Source organism: Podarcis filfolensis, assembly GCF_964270895.1.
Source record: "Podarcis filfolensis genome assembly, chromosome: 14".
NCBI lineage: Eukaryota > Metazoa > Chordata > Lepidosauria > Squamata > Lacertidae > Podarcis > Podarcis filfolensis.
In genome coordinates, this window is record NC_139616.1 from 2,316,158 (window position 1) to 2,337,632 (window position 21,475).

General features: G+C 44.0%; 1 protein-coding gene across 15 annotated transcripts in view; it reads left to right on the top strand.

The window, feature by feature from the left end:
- Positions 1-21,475, top strand: part of TJP1 (tight junction protein 1) — a 316,441-nt gene that overhangs the window by 243,176 nt on the left and 51,790 nt on the right. For all 15 annotated transcript variants that reach the window (XM_083586103.1, XM_083586110.1, XM_083586111.1 and 12 more), the window contains 4 exons: positions 4,388-4,444; positions 10,994-11,118; positions 12,474-12,576; positions 20,591-20,870. In XM_083586103.1, the coding sequence (XP_083442229.1) occupies positions 4,388-4,444; positions 10,994-11,118; positions 12,474-12,576; positions 20,591-20,870 (565 nt within the window). The remainder of the gene's footprint in view (positions 1-4,387; positions 4,445-10,993; positions 11,119-12,473; positions 12,577-20,590; positions 20,871-21,475) is intronic.

The following is a 21,475-nucleotide window of genomic DNA, read 5'->3' on the forward strand; positions in this document are numbered from 1 at the left end:
TTTTTTTGGGGGGGGGATAAAGGGGGAAAAAATTATTCCCCCCCCCCCAGGCGCGGGGCTGGGGCGGGGGAAGCCCGAGCTTCCCCAGCCCCCAGAACAGGCAGCTCTCCGCAAGGCGTGGGAGCCCAGCGCCGGGCTCCCACGGCTTGCGGAGAGCTGCACGAAGCTAAGCCTGGGCACGCTGCGCCTCCTTGCTGTCCCCCGAGCTTGTGGGGCTGGCTGCGGGGAGAAGCATGCTTCTCCCCGCCGCCAGCCTTCAAACCAGGTCGGGGGATAGCGGGAAGGCGCGCTGCATTCGCCCCATAGGACGCACACACATTTCCCCTTCATTTTTGGAGGGGAAAAAGTGCGTCCTATAGGGCGAAAAATACGGTACTCAATAAAGTCAAAGACAGAGTAATATGCATATTAAGGAGAATGCAAATTAGGCATTGCATAGCTTGTATAAATTAAGTTTGCATATTATGTCATTCAAAATGAAACTCACGTAATATACGCCTGACGACCTGCCATCAATTCCTTTGTTGAAATGATTAGAATGCTTTGTGCAGCATATTAGATGCTTAGATGCAGTATATTAGATATTAGATGCTTTCAAATATTCAAGAGTTGCTGAAGAAAAAGATGCATCATCAGGGGCTGATATTCACCTCTTTCCCTGCCTTTGTCCTGGGACCTGGGTGTGGTCCTGGGTTGGTCATGCTTCTTCCCTGTCCTGTGAAGTGAGCTTGGGCCATCAGATGGGTCTGTGCTCGCCTTTGACTCCTTTGCTCAGATCTTGCCCAAGGGAATGGGTACGTGCAGATAAGAAGGCTGGATTTTACAATTTTGTAATAACCAGCCAGATATTGGGTTCTGGACTTCTTTGTGAATAATAAAGCAGTTTAGTCACTAATTTCTGTTCCGGCTTGCATTTTCTGTTTTGTTTTAAATATGTGCTCTTTTGAGTCTGACATATGTTGTGACTTACAAGAAGCAAGGCATTTAAAATTCCAGCCTGCCTTTGGTTTGGAGGCAGGAGTAGATAATACTGGACAGGAAAAAAGAAATTAATTGTTTTTCTCCCACATAACATAATAAGGGCCCCGTAAACCAGCCAGTCATTTCCAGGATTACTTTCCTGAGTCCGCAGCTGTGCATGTTCCCTGAAAGGACCATTTTGCTAACTCAGATACAGAAACACGATTGGGAGGAAACGCTTCTCTTGATGCTGTTGTCTCTCTGTTAACAGGCAATATCTTAAACAGTTCTCAAAATGTACAGGGTTTTTTTTTATCAGTAGTTGCCAGTAGTAGCAACAAAGCAAAATTGTACAGAGTATTGAATTGACACTTCTTCACTATTCAAATAAAAATCAGGTGTAAAAACTGGAGCAAAGTTGGATTTTTGCCCCCCACCTCCAGTAAATATTTAAACAGAGTTCCAGAAAAGCAGTACTTCGCTTAAATATCATTATATAACTTTGGCTATGTTCCCACAATCTGATAAGAATGGAATGTGGTTTGTTTACAAAGTTTTCAACTAACTTTCCAATGGATTTATGTCTTCCAAGATTATGGTTTCTGCAGGCAGGAGTCACTTTTAACCTGATAATATTGGAGAAATCTATTTAACAAAACAACTGCATCAGTTAGTGACTATGCCCGGACAGAATTGGGATAACTCAAGCTTGAATTCCTTTTTTAAAAATGCAAATGTTGAAGGGGGTAGTATTTAGTCTGTGGCTTGTTTTTGCCAGGGCTAAACTTTTTAAACTGGCAGAATGAGGACACCCAAAGAAGCAGAGGGAACAAATAACTAATTCCAGTGGAAAGGCCGGGAACAGGCTTAGGATTCTATCCTGTGCATGTACTAAAGTGTACTTGGGTGTGGGTGGGTGGTAGTAGTTTCATTGGTTGTGGGTCAAGGAATAAAAAATAAAAATTTATTCTGAAATCTACTGGTTTCACACCAGGTAGAATATTTGATTTTCAGAAGAAGTATTCTGATACCCCCTTTGAGTATTTATATACTCTTACAAGGGAAATCTGTTTAACTGCAAGCATTTGAATCTTTCTATTTAAGCAAAATAACAATGCTGGCAAAATAACAACGCTGGCTTCAGTTTTTGGAGGGCCCTTGGGCAAGGCCTTACTGCCCCACTCCCTTTCTGTGTCCAGAGGGAAATCATAGGGCAAGCAGGTGATGGTTTTCCATCTCCTCGCTCTTGCAGTTGTTTTTAGGGTTGGGAGAACAGGTGAACAGACAGGAAGACCCCAGAGGAGGAAGGAGACAAGTTCCGGAGAGTGGCAGTGGGCCCCACCAGAGTGTGGCGCTTGGCAGGTGCCGAGGTGTGCCAACCCTGCCGCCATCCCTGTGAAAACAGCTCCTTTTTTCCTCTTGGGAAAGACCTCTGCCCTTGGGAAGGGGCATTTTTGAACAGAATTTGATCTTTATATGAAACCTGTCTTAGTGCAGGTTGGATGTAGAAAAGAACTGCAGCATTAGTATAAAAATAATAAATGTGTCTTCATTCAATTCAGTCATTCCATCTAGGATTTTACTTTGGGTTTAACAAAGGCTTTGTAGCTGACCTGTCAATGGCCGCTGGACTCTTCATGTCACAAAGTGTCCTGTTTGGGGGGTTTCCTTGTAAAAGGTCTAGACTGAAAGCCCAAGCCACTTCTCATGAATGATAGGTCTTGCAGCAACACAGCTTGGTGTGAGTTCTGCCTGTCCCTCTTTTTTGGCCCATTATGACCATTAATGTTTCATCTTGTAGACTGTGCTTTCTAAAGACAACACCACTTACATTTAAAGCAAAACCAAAAGCTGTGCTCTTTCTTTTTTGGTAATCCAGTTTTTAAAATTTGCTCCTATCAATACTCTTTAATCTGGCTGTCTGACATAGAAACCTATTTTGTTCCGCTATGCTGGAATTCACGTGAGAGAAGATTAGCATACACAGAACTGCAGAGTCAGTTAAACGTGACCTTCCTATATAGTACAGTAGCTCAGCATGTCATAATCCATGCCTAGTGTAAAATGTGTGCCAAATAATATTTCTCTCAACAAAGCACCACGGTATTTTTGTAGCCGGGAAGCGGGGAGATGCTTAAATGATAGGTAGCTGTATCTGGGTGTCGGGCACAAACCAGTTTTATTCATTTGCAATGTTCAGTGAAATGGAGAGAGTGCTGATACTATAACAAACATTTCATATGTTTATTGACTCTTAAAAGTCTTGTGCATTCTGCATATTGTGTTGAAAGTAGTTTGAGCTGTTCTCTGATAATTTGTACATTTTCACCCTTTTCAGAATTTTAATTATGGTTTACGGAGGAGGGGAAGCTAGATTGGTTCAGCTTGTTTATTTGGTTGCAAATTATTTATCTCTTCATTCTTTTTTCTGCTGCTCTGGTGGGTAGGGTGGGAGAAGAGCTCAAGGGGCTTTCTTAAAACAGGAGCCCTAATACCATCAGTCTTAAATTCTTACTGAAATAATCCGGGAGAATGTGGATGTTGCATGTTTATCTCTTTGGATGGTTAGTGTAAGATGCCAGAGATTTCATTAGAAGCACTTGCTTGACGCAGTTTTCATTTATGTGGCTTGTGATAGCCATATTTCTGTGAAGTGTTTTGAAAGTGTGTTTTAAGCACAGTTAAATGGTGGGCAGAGAAATGCAACCCACTAGTATTTGCCACTATAGGGGATGCATTATATCAGTGCATAAGGAAATAGTGTTAAAGAAAAACTGAAGGCATGTGATAATGGGGACTAGAAGAAATTTATCACTTTGTGTTCCCTGAATATGGGTTCTCAATTATATCAATAAGTATTTTTTTAAAAGAGGATTGACTATCTGGGTTTTCTGTATTGTAAGACTTCTTTGTAAAACATTAAAAATTAAGAGTGGCTGAGCTAGACAAAGCACGACACGTTAATTTTGGAGTTATTCATGCTGAAAATAGAGGAATTGATAGGAAGAATTTGATAGGAAGAGCTGACAACTGTCCATGTATTCCAGTTAAACAAAGGATGTTCCACTGATCAACTATGTCAATTTAATTCAAAAACAAAACAAAAATGTTATCTGTCTGCCTTCATTTTATTCACTGTTACAAAGACCCAAAGCCATTTTGAAAACACATGGACATTTTAAAGTCCTTATTAGTACACTGTCTTTATTTGTGCAACCAAGGTATCACAAAATAGTGTGCAAACTTTCAAGTTCTCCAGAAATCTTCCTCAGGTTAGTTAGTAAAGAAAACAAGAACGGAGAGAGGAAATATTTGGCTGGCTGTAAAGTCATCTCTGTCTGCATCTTGTAAGACTTACACTTGTACTTGGATTGTTAGCAACGGCAAGAAAGTAATCTTGATTACTTTTTCCTTCCCTTTTAATCAGAGCACAACAATGGAAGAAACAGCTATATGGGAACAACACACAGTGACGCTTCACAGGGTAAGTTTCTGCAATTATAGATCTGTGTTCATAACTCAGGATACTGTCAGCTCTTGAAAACAATAGCAAAAATCCAGATGTCCGGAAGGAAAAAGAAAGGAAACTAGTTGTGTCATATTCCGTTGTTTGAAATTAGTGTGATTGTCAACTGCTTATAATAGTTTATTTATAGTCTCTTGACCACCTTTCTGTAGCAGCACTCCAGGGTTAGGGGCTGCTACCTTGCCTCTTGTTTGGACAAGAGGGAGCTGGATCCCCTTCCCTACTTTAACTTCAGCTATCCAACAGTGAGCAGATCCTTCGCATTTCCAGAAGTAGAGCATATCCTTTGAAGGCAGAAGGTCCAGCATCTCCAGGGGAGCTGAGAAAGGCCCTGCCTAAAACACCAGTTTTTCTCAGTCAGTGTAAGCGATACTGACCTAGGTGGACCAGTCATCTGCCCCATTAAAAGGCTTTCTCATGTCCAGGTTCTGCAGAAATGCCCAGAAAGCATCATTGGACATACCGTATTTTTCGCCCTATAGGACGCACTTTTCCCCCTCCAAAAATGAAGGGGAAATGTGTGTGCGTCCTATGGGGCAAATGCAGGCTTTTGCTGAAGCCTGGAGAGCGAGAGGCGTCGGTGTGCACCGACACCTCTCGCTCTCCAGGCTCCAGGAAGCTATCCGCAAGCCTTGCACACCCGGGGGGAGTTCCCCCCAGGCGCGCACGGCTTGCGGGCGGCAGCCTGCAGTGCGGAGCATGGGGCGCCCTCTGGAGGACGTCCCGTGCTTCGCGCAGGTGTCTGCAAGCCTTGCGCGCCCGGGGGAACTCCCCCCTGGCCTGCAAGGCTTGCGGGCGGCAGCCTGCAGCGCAGAGCACGGGGCGCCCTCCGGAGGACGCCCCGTGCTTCGCACAGGTGTCCACAGCCTGCCGCCCGGCGTGTGGGGCGCCCTGAAGCAGAGCGCCCCTCGTGCCGGGCAGACATCGGCCAGCCCCACAAGCTCGGGGGACAGCGGGGAGGCGCAGCGCCACCATCCCACTGTTCCCCGACCTGGTTTTGGGGGGAAAATAAAGGAAAAATTTTTTCCTTTATTTCCCCCCCAAAAAAGTAGGTGCGTCCTATGGGACGGAGCGTCCTATGGGACGAAAAATACGGTAATATTGAGCTTCAGAAAGAACACTGGACTTTTTAAAGGCTTCAGTTCTTATTGAACTTTTTTTATTTATTTACTGTTGTTCTCAGTGCTAAGTAGAATTTGATGGCTTGGGACCCAATACAAACCCCCAACATTGTACAGAAAGAGAGCAAGACTGAGGTTTTCCTGGGAGGAAGCTGGATCTGGTTACAGAGGTTCTGAGCACAGATAAAGGGGCCAGGGGGCCAAATATTTAAATAGAAATGGTATTAGCTTCCCAAGGAAGTCACAAGTGGCCAAGAAGTCTAGATGACTGGGGGAAGACAGTTAAGTAGTAGGACAGAACAAAGCTCCATGCTTTCCTCATAGAATGAGAAGGCAATAGGAGGTGTCAACAGCCAGCCAACTTTGCTTCAACTGCTGGACCAAGCAGTGCTGGTAAAGGGACACAAATCAGAAGGGAGTGTAGACGTATGCATCCCTGTTGTAGGCCCTTTTCTTGCAGCCAGTTTTGCGGCTTGGGATCCCAGGAAGGACAATAGCATTGTAGCATTTTATTTAATAACTGGGGGCTGCTGGCCCTGCTTGCCAACCCTCCCTGTCCACTAGCCCCTTGGCCAAGTGCTCTAACCCACCACCTCGCCCATTCCTTCACAACACTCCAAGGCCACCCCCTTGGAAAGGAGGTCAGGAAGCGCTTCACGGAGCTGCTTGCTAAACTGCTCCACCCCCCCAACCCGCCCGCCCCCGTTAAACCTTCCTGCAACTGTGTTTAGCTGGGAGGAGGCATTTCACAAAGTGAAGCATCTCCCCCCCCCCCCATTACAGAGCTCCCCCGGGGGACCGTGCTACCAGGGCTGCTTCCTCACTCTGCAGTTGGTGTTGCTACAGATAGGACTATCTAAAGCAGCATGTGACTAAAGCCTTAGATTTTTAGGTGTATAGGAATAAATTTATGCCCCAGCTTTTCCGTATGGCTGACGAGCTCTGGCCCAGGAATGTAAAATTAGATAAGCTGCTGTGGACTCTTTTCAGTTTGGAATCTCTTGGAGAATATGAAAAAGCCACATTCCTCTTGAAGCTTTATTATGCTTCTTTTTAAATTTCCCACTAAAGAGAAGAAGGAGTGTGTGTGTTTGTATTATGGGGGGGGCAGTAGCCGTGGACTAGTTATGTGTATGTTGTTCAGAGATGAATTGTAGCTGCACAAGTTGGTGCACGATTGGCCACTTTCAAAATGTATGACACACAACACATATTTAAGAGCAGTTTAAACACCAGTCTAGTTGGATTACATCATGGCACCACAAACCACAGTTTAATGCTGTCATAACACTGGAAATTCTAGTATATTGACTCAGTTATGATACATATCTCAGCATTCCTTATCCTATCCTTGATGACTGAGTGCTCCAGCAGCTTCCTGTCTTGCTGTGCATTAAAAATGCATGGTCCTATCTTGACAATCATTGACTTCCATAGATTGTGGATTGAAATATAATAGGATTAGATAAAACAATTCAAGCCAATTTTGTGTGTCCCATCATTGAACACACAAAAAGAAACTGTGTGTGTGTTGGCATCCATCTGTCTCGAGAGACCATTGAATACTACCGTCGGAGAGTTAGCAGTGTCTGCTGTGGCTGTAGAGACCAAAATGGGAGACGTGCGTTTTATTGCAGCTGGAGCAGATGAAGGTATCCAGCTTACCTTATCTTGGACAGATAAAAGAAAGGAAAGTGCATACTTAAACTATTGAACTCACTTCCACAGGAGGCAGGGATGGCCTGGATGGTTGCAGTGATGCTTCTAAATCCCAGTTGCTGGAAACTGCAGGAGGTTGCCCACTTGTAGGTTTCCCACAGGCATCTGAACGGCCGCTGTGAGAAGAGCACTGACTCTATATGTTCTTATGACTTCTTCATTCAGTCACCACAGTATGATTGCCTAACAATCTCAGGTTGATTTGTTGCGCCAGTGCGCTGGTGCAGTGAGACGTATACTGCAGTCTAGGGAATAAAGCTTTAAATGAGAGGCCTTCCAAAGTCACACAGAGAGCAAGACTGCACCATATGCTCTTAATTCCTGACTGAAAGAGAGCTTTCCAGAGTTTGAAACTTAGCCTTCTTTCACCAACAGAAATTGAAATAATAAGAGGTATTCCTTCATCTCCTTCTTGTCTCAAGTTGGCTGGACTTCTTAAAGGCTGGATATTGTTTTGTGTGAAGAAGCATCTGTTTTGCTAATTGGATTAGCAAAGCCCCAGGAGAAGTTGCAACAGACATCATTTTTAAGATTTTTACCAGGAATGGGAGGAGTAAAATTTCTTGGCTGGTGGAGATTTTTGCCCGGCTGTGAGTTGGACTGAAATTGTGGAAAGTCCTGATCAAATATTCCTTTGAAAATTTGGAGAAAACTATAATACTTGGAGATAAGGCACACTGTGTTGCATATGGAACATAAGAAGGCCCCTTGGGTATGATGCCATAGAGCTCATTGAGTCTAGTTTTCTGTTTGCTAGCCAGATGTTTCAAAAAGGCTGGCAAGCAGGCCCTGAAAGCAGTCCTCCAGTTGTACCCCCCAGGACCACCCCACTCAGCTCAATCTTCAGTCCCTCGTGTTCAGAGCTATATTGTGTCTGATGTGAACACTGAGTTTATAGTCTTAATATAGGAACACCAGTAAATTAAAACCAAATATTTCACTGAGACTCTTGCATGAAAGATTCTTGCCTTTGGGTGGGTGGTTAAAGAATGCTTTGCATTACCTTTAATGATTATGTGTGTATAAACAATATTTCTATTAAAGGTGGTTCAAGCGCTATCTCCTAAGCTCTTGTTGGGGTCTTGCTGTCAGGGCAGAAGTGAGGACAGAGAAAATGAGGTTCTCTGGTGGCGGTGGTTGTTTTGTAGCTCCCCTTTCTACAAAGAGAAAAAAATGGTTGGAAAAATTAGGGAATACTGGGTGAGAAATCAGGAGGAGAGTTTTACTCCACTGCCTGATCTGGAGTAAATCTCTGCCTAGTTTGGGAATGGGTCAGGCAGCTGAGATGGCTTTGGATCTGAGCCATTTCCCATCCTCCTCTGCAGCCCCCCAAGCTTCCTCCATTTGATGGGGTCGGGGCCAGAGACTTCCATGATATCTGAGAGGGGGATCCCATATGTATTCTTTAGTCTATTGGAACAACCCTTCCAGCATTCTTAGGATTGTAGACTAAATGCTCATTTTTTTTAAAAAAAGGTTTCCCTCTGTGAGGTTTTTGGGGTTTATTTTTTAAAACCTCTGGGATCCTAATACTAAAGTCATTGTTAAGCTTGCTCTATGACATCCCCTAGCAAAACCACCAGATGACAACCTTCCTTTTCATTCCTGATATTGTTTTCCTAGAGTGCAGCTTACACTTGTGAAACATGAAAAGGAAGTACTATGCAACATACAGAGAGGCATTCATGCAAGATGGAATGCTGTGTCTTCATGCTCCTCTGGGTTTAGAGTTCATTCTAAATTATGGTGGAATATAAAGCACCTGAGTTGGCCTTGTAAAAGCTTTCAGGGAAGGAACACTTGGAGAAGCTGCTTCTGTTCTGATGATGGTCTCATCACAGGGAGCAATTAATTTTTAAATTGGGACAGTCATTTGGACTAAAACCAATTCTTAATATTTGTATACCATGTTAGAATTAAAGAGTTGCATGTCCAATTAAAGATACCTTATAAAAGAAACTATTGCATTTCAGCTAATCCATCAATTACATGTGGATGTAAATAATAGTTTTGAACCAAAGCCCACATTTCCATCCATTTTAGATTATGCATGCATGGATCATAGCAAGCATTGGCTTAGTTCAGAAGTGTTGGGAAGGATTGCTTCTAGCTATTACAGCAAGATGCTCTAAACCGCCTCTCCTTCGTATACTGGTGGATGAGATCAAGTGTTTTCACATCCAACTTGAAAACAAGCGAGGGTTGAGCACCTTCTTCCTGCATGCCCCTTTGTTTAAAATGGCAACTCCTGTCGTGATATTGCTGGCTCCAACTCCAGTCAGCCTCTTCACCATAGCCAGTGGCCAGAGATTATGGGAGTTGTAGTACACAACATAAGGAGGGAGCCTCATTGGCCACACCTTCCCTACAGAAGATTCCTGTTGCCTGTTTGGTCCAAACCATGTGTCCAGCAGGTCTGTAGTCAGATCTAATTAATTGGAATTCAAGGGGAAGTACTAAAGCTTCTAAGATCAGGGAGAATTAGAGTAGACCCCTGTATTATGACCTTCAAATGGTCTTCTCTTTGATAGAAAAAAGTAGCATCCACACCTTTTGCTTTGACAACTCCAGATCAAATACACTTAGTTTTCAAGTTAAATGTTCTGGCTTCTCTGTGTGCCTCCCCCAAGGGACTTGTGGAAGGGACTTCATGAAAATGGGCCTTGTCAGTAGTGCCACCCCACCCATCTGGGGAATGCCCTCCTCAGGGAGACTCACTCACTTGGTACATCATCATCATCATCATCATCATCATCATTTATTATTTATACCCTGCCCATCTGGCTGGGTTTCCCCAGTCACTCTGGGTGGCTTCCAACAAAATATTAAAATACAATAGTCTGTTAAACATTAAAAGCTTCCCTAAAGAGGGCTGTACAGTGTTTAGGTGCCAGACCTTTCTGTTTACCAGTCTAGCTTCCTATGGTGGTGGTCATCTTTTTAGTGGGGTGGGTAGGACTTGATCCTTATTAGTACATCACTGGATGATCATGTTATCCATTATGTGCTGTTAAGTGTTTTCATTCTTTTCTGATTTCAAACTGTTTTTATGTGCCATACTTTATTCTTGTCAAGTTGATTTGAGACTCTTTATTGTAAAAGGAAACTGGTAGGTCAAAGAGAGAAACAATACAGCCTCTACAAACTGAACTGAACTATTTGTGATTATCACTGTCTTGCATCCATGTCTTGGGGATGCTGTGACATTGAATGTATTATAGGCTGGTTTCTGTCTCTGAGAGGAAGGAAGAGAATGAAAGGCTGAGAGCAACAGGTTGTGAACTGAAAAAAATTGAGAGCCTCAGGATGTTTTGCTTGGTATAAAGTTGTTGCTTTGTTCAAAATCCTGATACGTGCATTTTGAAGTGGCACCTCGGGTTACAGACGCTTCAGGTTACAGACTCCGCTAACCCAGAAATAGTACCTCGGGTTAAGAACTTTGCTTCGGGATGAGAACAGAAATCATGCTCCGGTGGCGCTGCAGCAGCGGGAGGCCCTATTAGCTAAAGTGGTGCTTTAGGTTAAGAACAGTTTCAGGTTAAGAACGGACCTCCAGAATGAATTAAGTACTTAACCCAAGGTACCACTGTAGATGGTATAAACGTTATCATCTGTTACATGAACTTGTTGATACCTCTAATCCAAGCTTCTTTCTGGTCTGTCATAGGCTCCTGGATTTGGGTTTGGTATTGCAATATCTGGTGGAAGAGATAATCCTCACTTCCAGAGTGGAGAAACATCTATCGTTATATCCGATGTGCTCAAAGGAGGCCCAGCAGAAGGACTACTACAGTAAGTTAATTTTGGGGAGTGGAGCTGTATGGGGATGGTTTATTCCTGCTTATCGTCTTATCCTCTGTTCCTGTAAGTGTTGCTGTAAAATTAATTCTTCCTCTCCTTAACCATTGTTGAAGGAATAGGCTTGACTCGAGGATCGTATTTCCTTCAATCAGGTCATACACCATAAATTTAAATCCTATGACTTCCCACAAAGAATCCAGTGAGTTGTAGCTTAATGGTGCTGGGAATTTTATTGGTAAAACCTACTTGGTGTTTCGCAACTTTCTAACTATTTGCAAGAACTTAGCCAGACCTAGCAGAGTAAACACAGAATCCACGGAAGCAATTGGCGACTTGGCTTCAGACAGGATAGACGAAGCAGGAACCAGGAACTTGTAGTTAGGTGTTTATTATATACAGTGGACTATTTACAGGAACAGAACACGGATCTTTTGCTAGCTCTCTCTGACACGACTCACAACTCCTACACTGACACAGAACTCTGAACTCAAACACTGAACTAACAGTTAGTAGGCCATTAATTATCACTCCCTTGAGAGAGCTTGACCAATCAGGGAGCTGTCTCCATGCCTCTGTTATCACCAGGCAGACTTACTCCTTCAGATTGCCTTCTGGCTGTCTGCCAAACCTTAATTGACTCTGTGTGAGTAGCTGCATGTACACAGATTCCCAACAAATTTTAGCTGTGTGGTGGGTAAACTACAGTTCCCAAGATTCTTTAGGGGAGAGCATGACTGAAATAAAGTGGTACAAATGTGATTTAAATGTATGGCAGGATTGTGACCTTTTTCCTGTCCCTCTGCTCTGTGCATCCTCGATCCCTCCCCCTGCTTCACTTCACCATGGTTTGCCATTGCCTGCATGGGTATGCCCGTCAAACACAATTTGCTCCTAAGCTTGGTTTTTGCATCCAGTCTCAAATACAGGTTTGAGGAAACCCTGTTTGCCATTGACTGTGGCTAATGTTGGTGTGAACTTAAAGGGGTCGTGATTGGCCCAAAAGAAGTTCAAGCGTTGGACGAGGCAGTGTGCAGTCTTCTTGCAGCTGGCCCATTTCCTCCCTCTTAACAGTGTTTATGGGATGGAGAAGTGTGTCTGTAGTCTCAGAGCTGGTGGCATCAACTTTTAAAAATATAGCAGAGGAACTTCAGAAATGTAGACGCACATGATGAATATTACGAACAAAACATTCTGATAACTTTGTGGAAGAGAAGATCTGCATCCACAAAGCACCTCTGTTGGAGTGGCTATATAGCATAGTAATAGTAAGCTTTGCTTGTTTTCTTCAAGGCTTTTTCTTTACTCTTTTACCAACATGCTTCTTACTTATTTTAATTTTTTTCCAGGGAGAATGACCGTGTTGCAATGGTCAATGGTGTTTCTATGGATAATGTGGAGCATGCTTTTGCTGTTCAGCAGCTGAGGAAAAGTGGTAAAAATGCCAAAATTGTAAGTTGTTGCTTTATCCTATACTCCTAGATGTGTGCGCAAAGTATTCATATACCAGCATTGCTCAAACAAAATGATTGCAGCCTTGATGGTGGGTTCATTGACATCTGTCATACAATAGCACAAAACTTGTAAAATAGCTAACGTCTTTTAGCAAACAGTTATGTGTGCTTGAACTGCTCTAGACATTTTAGCGGGGGTGGGGGGGTGGGGGAATGAAACCCTAAAGCAGACTTGATTACTTACTAGCTGGGGCCACAGGGGATATGCTGAGCCTTCCCATGGTATCCACTGATTGCAGCCCCGAACTTCTTCCTGCATTTACTGCCTAGTAATGAGCAGCAGCTAAATAATACACTTGGGAGTAAAATGGTAAAGGTAAATAACCCCTGGACAGTTAAGTCCAGTCAAAGGTGCTCAACTCGATTCAGGGCGAGGGAGCCGGTGTTTGTCCACAGACAGTTTTCTGGGTCATGTGGCCAGCATAACTAACTCGCTTCTGGTGCAACAGAACACCGTGGCGGAAGCCAGAGCGCACGGAAACGCTTGGGAGTAATGGTAGGAAGTGGGGACCTGCCCTTCCTCTACAACCCTGGGCTAATACTATTTAGCCTTGCTCTTTTACCTACACCAAACACAGCTTCTGTGTTGAGATAATTGGGAAGCTTTCCTTGTTCCTTCTCATGCCGTGAAGGAAGAGGGAGAAAGGCCAGTCTTTGGAAGAGGCAGTCTGGGCCCATTCCTCAGCCTGTCTCCATAATGGATGAGTTGGGGAACATAGTGTGAAAGAGAGGGTTGGGATTTTCATTTTCTTGCTCCATATCAGGTGTGGGCTTAAGTCAGTCTGTTGGCTGTTACTCAGGTGGAAGAACCTACCCCAGCTGAGACTGAAAACAGCATTGTTCAAGCATGCTTTATAAGCTGCCTTTAATTCATTACTTGCGGGAAAGACAGAATATAGCTCTCAAGGGACATGGGTGGCACTGTGATCTAAACCATTGAGCCTCTTGGGCTTGCCAATCATATGGTCAGCAGTTCGAATCAGCATGAGGGGGTGAGCCCTTCTCTGTCCCGGCTCCTGCCAACCTCTCTGTTTGAAAGCGTACCATTGTGAGTAGATAAGCAGATACCGTTGTGGTGGGAAGGTAAACAGTGTTTCCATGTGCTCTGGCACTCATCACATCCTCTGTGTGCCAGTAACAATTTAGTCATGCTGGCCACATGACTCGGAAAAGCTGTCTACGGACAAACACTGGCTCCCTCGGCCTGAGAGCAGAGATGAGCGCCACACCCCATAGTCTAATTCGACTGGACTTAACCATCCAGGGGTCCTTTCCCTTACTTTTACCTATATGACTTATGATTATTAGGAACAGAGGCACAAAATGTTCAGCAGTGCAGAAACCTCACTGTGCCTTCTAAAACTTTTGGCACAGGTTTGCATGTTTGCTCTGCTTATCAGCACTTGCGGGTTCAAAGTTGAAGCAGGGAGGTGGAGCTTTGATGATTCAGGCAGGGGAGCTGGAAACAGGAAAGGAATGTGTTTGCTTTGCAGAGCTAGCATTCCAGGACATATTGTCTGCAGGCAGTGTTGCTGAGCAAAGTAGGCCTAGGTCTAAATTGTGCCCACACAAGGCTCTCTGTGACCCTGCTCCTTGGCAGCATTGACAAGCAGGATAGCACATGTGCAAAAATGTCTTAAGGCTTAAGTAAGCAGTCCATTGGGATGTGCTCCGGGTACTCTACAGCTAGCACTGGGCTAGAGTTGTTGTGCACATCAAGCAAACTCCATCTTGGATGTCTAGGTATTCTGCAGAATTCTGAACATGCAGAGTTCACATAGAATTCCTCTGCAGAGCTTTCTCCGTTCCCAGATGAAACCTGATCAGGTTTAAGATTTTCATTCATTTGTGCGTTTCATTCATTTTGTACTCTTAACTAAAATGTTAAAATACACATAAGCAGGGCATGTGGCAAAAAAACCCCACCACTATTCAAGTTGATAGAGTAAAGCACTGTGGAGAGTATACCATTTCAAAAGACCAAGGGGATGTCCACCTGTGCAATGGGTGAGCAATCTAAAATGAACAGCAGGGCTTGTGTGGATGCAGTGAGCAAACAACGGAGAGCCTTGGAGAGAACGTGAAGAGGGATATATCCAAAGATGGATATGAGATGCTATAGGAGAAGAAACTCAAATGTAGAGAGACTGTTAGATAATGATGAAACTTGGCATGCTGGGGCTGATATGAGCTGTAGTCCAAAATATCAATCTAGTGGAGGACACTAGACTGACCGAGGCTGCAGTATCCCGTCCTCAGTGTCCCCCTTTTCTATAGATCACCGAAGGAACTGTAAGCACTGAGGACAAGGCCTCAGTACCCATCCCCAAAGTCTCAGGTTCCCAGTATTCATTGCTTCTCCCTAGTCTGTCTTCATAGCAAGGCAGAATTGTGCCTAGGTATTGAATGGCTTTACTTTCCTCTCATGCCTCAACAAGCAGCTTTTTCCTTCATTCTCAGCGCATACTATTTGCCACTGCATGGTGCAATTATATTGATTCCTGCTATTCTTTCAGACAGAGTGCATAGATAGCTTTTTCTTAAATCTGCAAAACAACCCGTCATCAGCAATAGATCAGTCTGTCTTGTGGTAAACAATTGCAACGCTGTATTGTGTGAAAAATCGTAACACACTCATTGTTCCTCACATAGAGTGCATTGTAGTAATCAAATCATGAGGTTACCGGTGCATGGATTGCTGTGGTCAAGCCATCCCGATCCTGGAATGGCCATAGCTGCTCTGCTAGTCAAAGCTGGTGAAAAGCACTTTTAGTAACGAAGAACACTTGTGCCTCCAGTGGCACAGTGGGATGTCGTAGCATCCATAGACTTTGCACCTGCTCCTTCAGGGCAGACAACTTACCAACTTCATAGATCCACAGAGCCTCTGTCACAGAGCCCAGATTCAGACTCAGTTTGTTAGAACACCACTGGATCCAAGCACCGGTCAAGGGCCTACACAGCCATTCCCAGTTCAGACGTTACCTCACTCCAATTCCTGAACTCCAATTCCCAGTTCAGACGTTACCTCACTCCAAACCTCCTTATGCCTACTCCCAACAGTGTCAGACAGAAGTTAAACAGCATTGGGGGACAGAATAGTTACCCGTTTCACCTCATACCTCAAGAACCAGGGGGCTGAGAAAACCCTCAGGCTACGTTGAATTCTGCACCCGTCCCATGAGATCAGACTGGACCTTCTGCAGAACGGTGCAGCTGATACGCATCTCCGAGAGGCTGTCCTGGAGGATAACAATCATCAGTGATCTCAAAAGCTAATGAGAAGTAGAAGCAGCAAGGTCTCTCTTCCAGTAAGATCCTCCATCAGGGCGACCAAGGCCAATTCCATCCTGAGCGTGGGCTGAACCCAGATTGCAATGGGTCTGGATAATCTGTTTCCTCTGAGAGGGCCTGCAACTGTGCCACCGTGACCCTGTCAGGTACCTTGCCCCCACCTCCTTCAAGGCAAGAGGCACCATCCCCTCATGCAAAGACACAGTCACTGCACCTGGGACCCACCCAGTCATTCCCCATGACTAGCAAACATTTTGTCAGAGTAACCAGGCTGCAAAAACTGAAACTGATCCTACAAAGCATGGCATTGAAAACCTCATTTCGAGCTGCATCTGTCATGGTGTCTAGCTCACTACAGGGGCAGACCTGTTATCCTCAACATGCCTGGGAAGCAAAGAACAGAAAGTCTCTTGGCCTTCAGACTTAGTCGTAGACTCCAACCACCTATACAGGTGCCAGTAGCCTATGGACCACCTTGAAGTGTTCTGCTGGGGTAGAGGCAGCAAAGGGTCAAAAGGCCTACACTAAACAGTGGTTTGGAGGGTCAAAAGTATGCTTTGGGCTTGTGTGCTGCTTCTTATTTTCTCACACGCTGGTTTCCTTCTCTACCTTTTTGGTTTTTCATGATGAAGTGGGTTTTCAGACTGTAGTTGGTAGGTTAGTACTAGCTATAAGTCTGCCCAATTCAAATTTTCACAGCAACTTGTGATTTGGCAGTCTGATGGCTGACTTGAGTCAGTAGGTTGAGCTTGATAGTATCTTTGCTGCTTCTTGTGACTTGTTTAAGTATAAGCCTGAAAGATATCCTGAGCTTGAAACCCAAACAATCTTACTGCTAGTAAGAGGTGTTGGGTAGTATGTGGCAGATTATATATTTGCAGACAGGAGTGGGGTTGCCTGAGGGTAAAAGGGGGTTGTGCATGTATCTCTTCAAATGTCACCTGTAGCTCTGGGCAATGTTTGGATCATTTCCCCCCTCTCCTGTTTTGCTTGTAAGTCTTACCTGCATGATGCAGAATATTTATCTAGCTTACTAGGTCACTTGACAATTTTCATGTAAGCAGTGTCTGAGGCAGATGATCATAAACTGTAGGCTAAGCTACCCCTTCCTCCCCTGCTTAACCTCATGGAAGTTGAAAAATCCTTGGTTGTTACTTAGAGAACACCATGCACATTCCTACACTATACTTTGGAGTACACAAAGAATATTGTTAACCCTCAGAATTACGTTTGATCATAAAAACAGCTTTGTGCTTTTCTCAGTCTGAAAGAAAGTTGAATTCCTCAGTTTTGAGGACAAATGTGTTGCTCTGCAGCAGGTTTTTGTTTTGTTTTGATGGCTTGCCAACGATACTACAAAGGTCTGTATCGCATGCCTATTGACACAGCACATTATGAGAGACTAAGCCACTTTCCACTCCAGCAGTCTTGTCAAGCATTGAAATATTGATGAAGTTGCAGTGTCTGTAGATTATGGGATTCTTTTATATGTTTTGCCCTTTCTCAGAACCTGAGAATGCCCCCTTTCCTTTTTGGGTGGGTGGAGAAAAACTTCATTGAGGACAGTGGTAAGGATGGTGTGCTTGGATGTATCTAGGGATCATAGACAACTTTGTGCTGTTTTTTAAACAGCTTATCAGCCACCTTGTTCGACTGTGATAAGGTATATCAATCAGTCATCAATCAAGTTTATTAGGAGATCAAATGCAGGTTATAGCCAGACAAAAACAATCACACAGCACAGTACAGTGCATCGCCCTACCACAGCTCCATCAGAGAGGGAGAGGGGGCTGTCAAAGAAATTTTGCAGTACAGACCTACGCTAAGTTACTTGGAAGTAAGACCCATTAAAATATGCATTGGATTGCAACCTTAGCTGATCAATCTTTTAGTAAACTAAGTTGGCATGTTTTTGCATATGGATAAGACAGTAGTTCTGATTTTTAAAAGTATTCTTTTATAGCAGGGCAGGATTCTACAAGCCCCTAGATGGTCTCCCTGTTCTGCTGCAGAATTTAGAATGCTTTTTTTAAAAGAAGCATTCAAGAACCTATCTTCAAATCATAAAGCATTGTGAAACTGGCTTCTATAGAGATGCCATTGTCTCTCAAAAACAATGGTGCAAGTGAAGCTTTTCGTTAGACCATGGGTAGTGATTTTGGTGCCAGACTGCAATTCCCCTCATCCCTGATGCTTGGCCACACTGGCTAAGGTGAGTAAGGCACTGAAAGTTTTCAGGCTTAAGTGTTCAGTGTGGTGCTGCGGGGCGGAGGAGAGAAGCTGCCCTAATTCTTCCCAGAACACCTGTGTGACACCATCATTCTTACTACTTTCAAAACCTTCCTCAAGACCAATCTTGCCCATGAAGCCTTTAGCACAGTCTCATGGTTCCCATGCCCTGCTGATTCTACGCTTAAGCACATGTAACTAACCGACCCACATATTCATTCATGTTTATCTCTGCATTCTCTTCCCTCCCTTTTAGGGGTAATTAAAATTATAGAATCATAGAGTTGGAAGGGACACCAAGGGTCATTTAGTCCACCCCCCTGCAATTCAAGAATCACAGCTAAAGCACCTATGACAGATGGCCATCCTCCGCTTAAAAACCTCCAGGGAAGGAGAGTCTATGACCACACGAGGAAGACCATTCCACTGCTGAATCGCTCTTACTGTCAGAAAGTTTTTTTCTGATCTTTAGTCAGATTCTCCTTTCTTGTGATTTGAAGCTATTGGTTCCAGTCCTACCCTCCAGAGCAGGAGAAAACAAGCTTGTTCCCTCTTCCCTGTGACAGCCCTTGAGATATTTGCAGGTGGCTATCATATCTCCTCACAGTCTCTTCTTTTCCAGGCTAAACACACCCAGCTCCTTCAAGCTGTCCTCATAAGGCTTAGTTTGCAGACCCTTGATCATCTTGGTCTCCCTCCTCGAATTCTGTGCCCAGAATTGGACACAGTATTCCAGGTGTGGTCTGACTAAGGCAGAATAGAGTGGGACTGTGACTTCCCTTGATCTGGACACTAGACTTCTCTTGATGCAGCCTAGAATAGCATTAGCCCCCCCCCCCCGCTGCATCACACTGCATCAACTTGTGGTCCACCAAGACCCCTTAGATGCTTTTCACATGTACTGCTAGTAAGCCAGGTGTCCTTCATCCTATATTTTTGCAGCTGGTTCTTCCTGCCTAAGTGCAGGACCTTACATTTGTCCCTATTGAAATTCATTTTGTTAGTTTGCGCCCAGTTCTCCAATCAGTTAAGGACATTTTGAATTCTGGTTCTGTTTCTGCGGCATTAGCTACCCCTCCCAGTTTGGTGTCATCCGCAAATTGGATGAGCATCCCCTCAATTCCTTCATCCAAGTCGTTTATAAAGACACTGAACAACAACAGACCCAGGACACAACCCTGTGGCACCCCACTTGTCACTTTTCCCAGGATGACAAGGAACTCTTAATGAGTACTCTTTGGGTTCAGCCAGCCAGCCAGCTACAAATCCACCTAACAGTTACCTTGTTCAACCCACATTTACCAGCTTCCTTGGAATAATATCAGGAGGGTATTTCCACGAAACTATGTTTTTCTTTACGACTGAAGTCCACACTGCGGTGTTTTTTTGTCACACAATTGAACAGTGAGGTTGGTGTGTGGGAGAGGAGCACTTCAGCTCTTCACTGTCTCCCACCTCACCAGGATGCCAGCTCATCCTGTTTTCTTTTGCCTCTTCTTCCAGTGTTCTGTAACATTGCAGGGATCTGCTGAGAGTTACCTTTTGGCTCCCATGTGGCATCTAAATATTGATGAAAATGTTGGCTATCCTATTTCCTTATTCTGTACAGGCACTCATGCTTTGCATTAAGTAAGGGCTTCGGAAGGAGTCTATTATTGTTGTTGTTTATTATTGTTGTGATTTCAGGAATCTTTGTGTACTAAAAGATATCTGTGTGGGAGGTCTCATGTATTACTCAGAATTCAGGAAACCTCTATTCTGGGTTTTCCCAGCAAAGTCACGACTCTGACTTGATGGGATATCACTCTGGTGGACATAACCTTCTGGCCTCTTACTGCTCCTTCCCCAGAATGGATGGGACAAAGCAGTCTGGGTTGGCCTTTGGGAAGCAAGTGACCCTTTTGTCTGCCAGTCTTTTGTAATGTAGTCTGCTGTTTTATTGCCTTTTTTGATAATAAAGTTTACTTGACCATGGTTCCCATTTTTCCTGGGTGATATCCATCTAAATCATGCTCTGAGTAGACCTACTGAAACCAATAGACATAAGCTACGTAAATTCATTTATTACACTGAGTCTACTTTGAATATGACCCACTGTTTAAGTTTTAATGTTTTTCTAAGCCACCTTGAGTGTATTTTGGGAGCAGAAAGGTGGGGTAAGAAAATGGAATGAAATGAACAATTACTACATATTTTCTTCCTGAATATTCCCCCCAGAAACAAAAAGAGTTAACAGTTTGCCACCACTAGATAAGAATGAAATCTACTATGGTGGCAAGCCAGAAGGAAAATTACTAGCATGAGCACAACTATAAATTCTGAAGGGTGCATGCAAAATGTGTATGTCCAAAACATTATAATTTCTAGATTTACGTTGTAGGTAGTTTGCATTTTATCAGAAAGTGAAAGATTACTATTGTATGTTACAGACCATCCGAAGAATGAAAAAAGTTCAGATTCCGGTAACTCGGACAGATCCAGACCCAGTCTCTGAAAACGATGAGGACAGCTATGAAGAGGATACGCACGACCCCAGAAGTTCCCGCGGAGCTTCAAGTGTGAGCCGGCGGCACGAGAAGAGCTGGGTGAGGGACCGAAGTGCAAGCAGGGAAAGAAGTTTATCGCCGAGGTCGGATAGGAGGTCGGTGGCTTCCAGCCAGCCCGCAAAACCTACAAAAGTCACACTGGTGAAATCCAGGAAGAATGAAGGTATGTTGTGACTCAGAAGTAGGACTCAAAAGAGAAAGTGTTCCCTGACTTTGCACCTCATGCCATGTTTTAACCAAACAAGTTTTTAAACTTTGTATGCTCTTTAATAGTTTGGATTAGTCTTCTCCAACCTGGTGCCCTCCAGGTCTTTTAACTACAACTCTCATCAGCATGGCCATATCCTTTTGGTGCTTGATGGGAGTTGTGGTCCAAAACATCTGGAGGGCAGCAGGTCAGGGAAGGCTGCATCAGAAGGAAATAGGATGTTTCCATTTATCCATTTGCCCCAAAGACTTTTTTTTAACTAGCCAATCAGCCATAATGTGTATGTTGTACTTTGAGAGTCATTTGGCTTCCTGGGAGAGGAAGTAAGAGGGAGTTGTCTTTCCTCCTCTCTTGTCTGCCACTTACCACTAGCTTGAAAGAGCCATTCTGGAGAGAAATGGTTCAAGTCTGGCATATATATAGGAGAGTTTAGTTTCTACATCTGGGTACGGTTGAGGAAGGCAGATTGGGGAGGATGACTGTCCTAAATGAGGGCAGAGTTTAGTCCTGCTACAAGGCAAGATGAGAAAGTCTCCCCGCAATTGTTGAGCTGGTAGAAA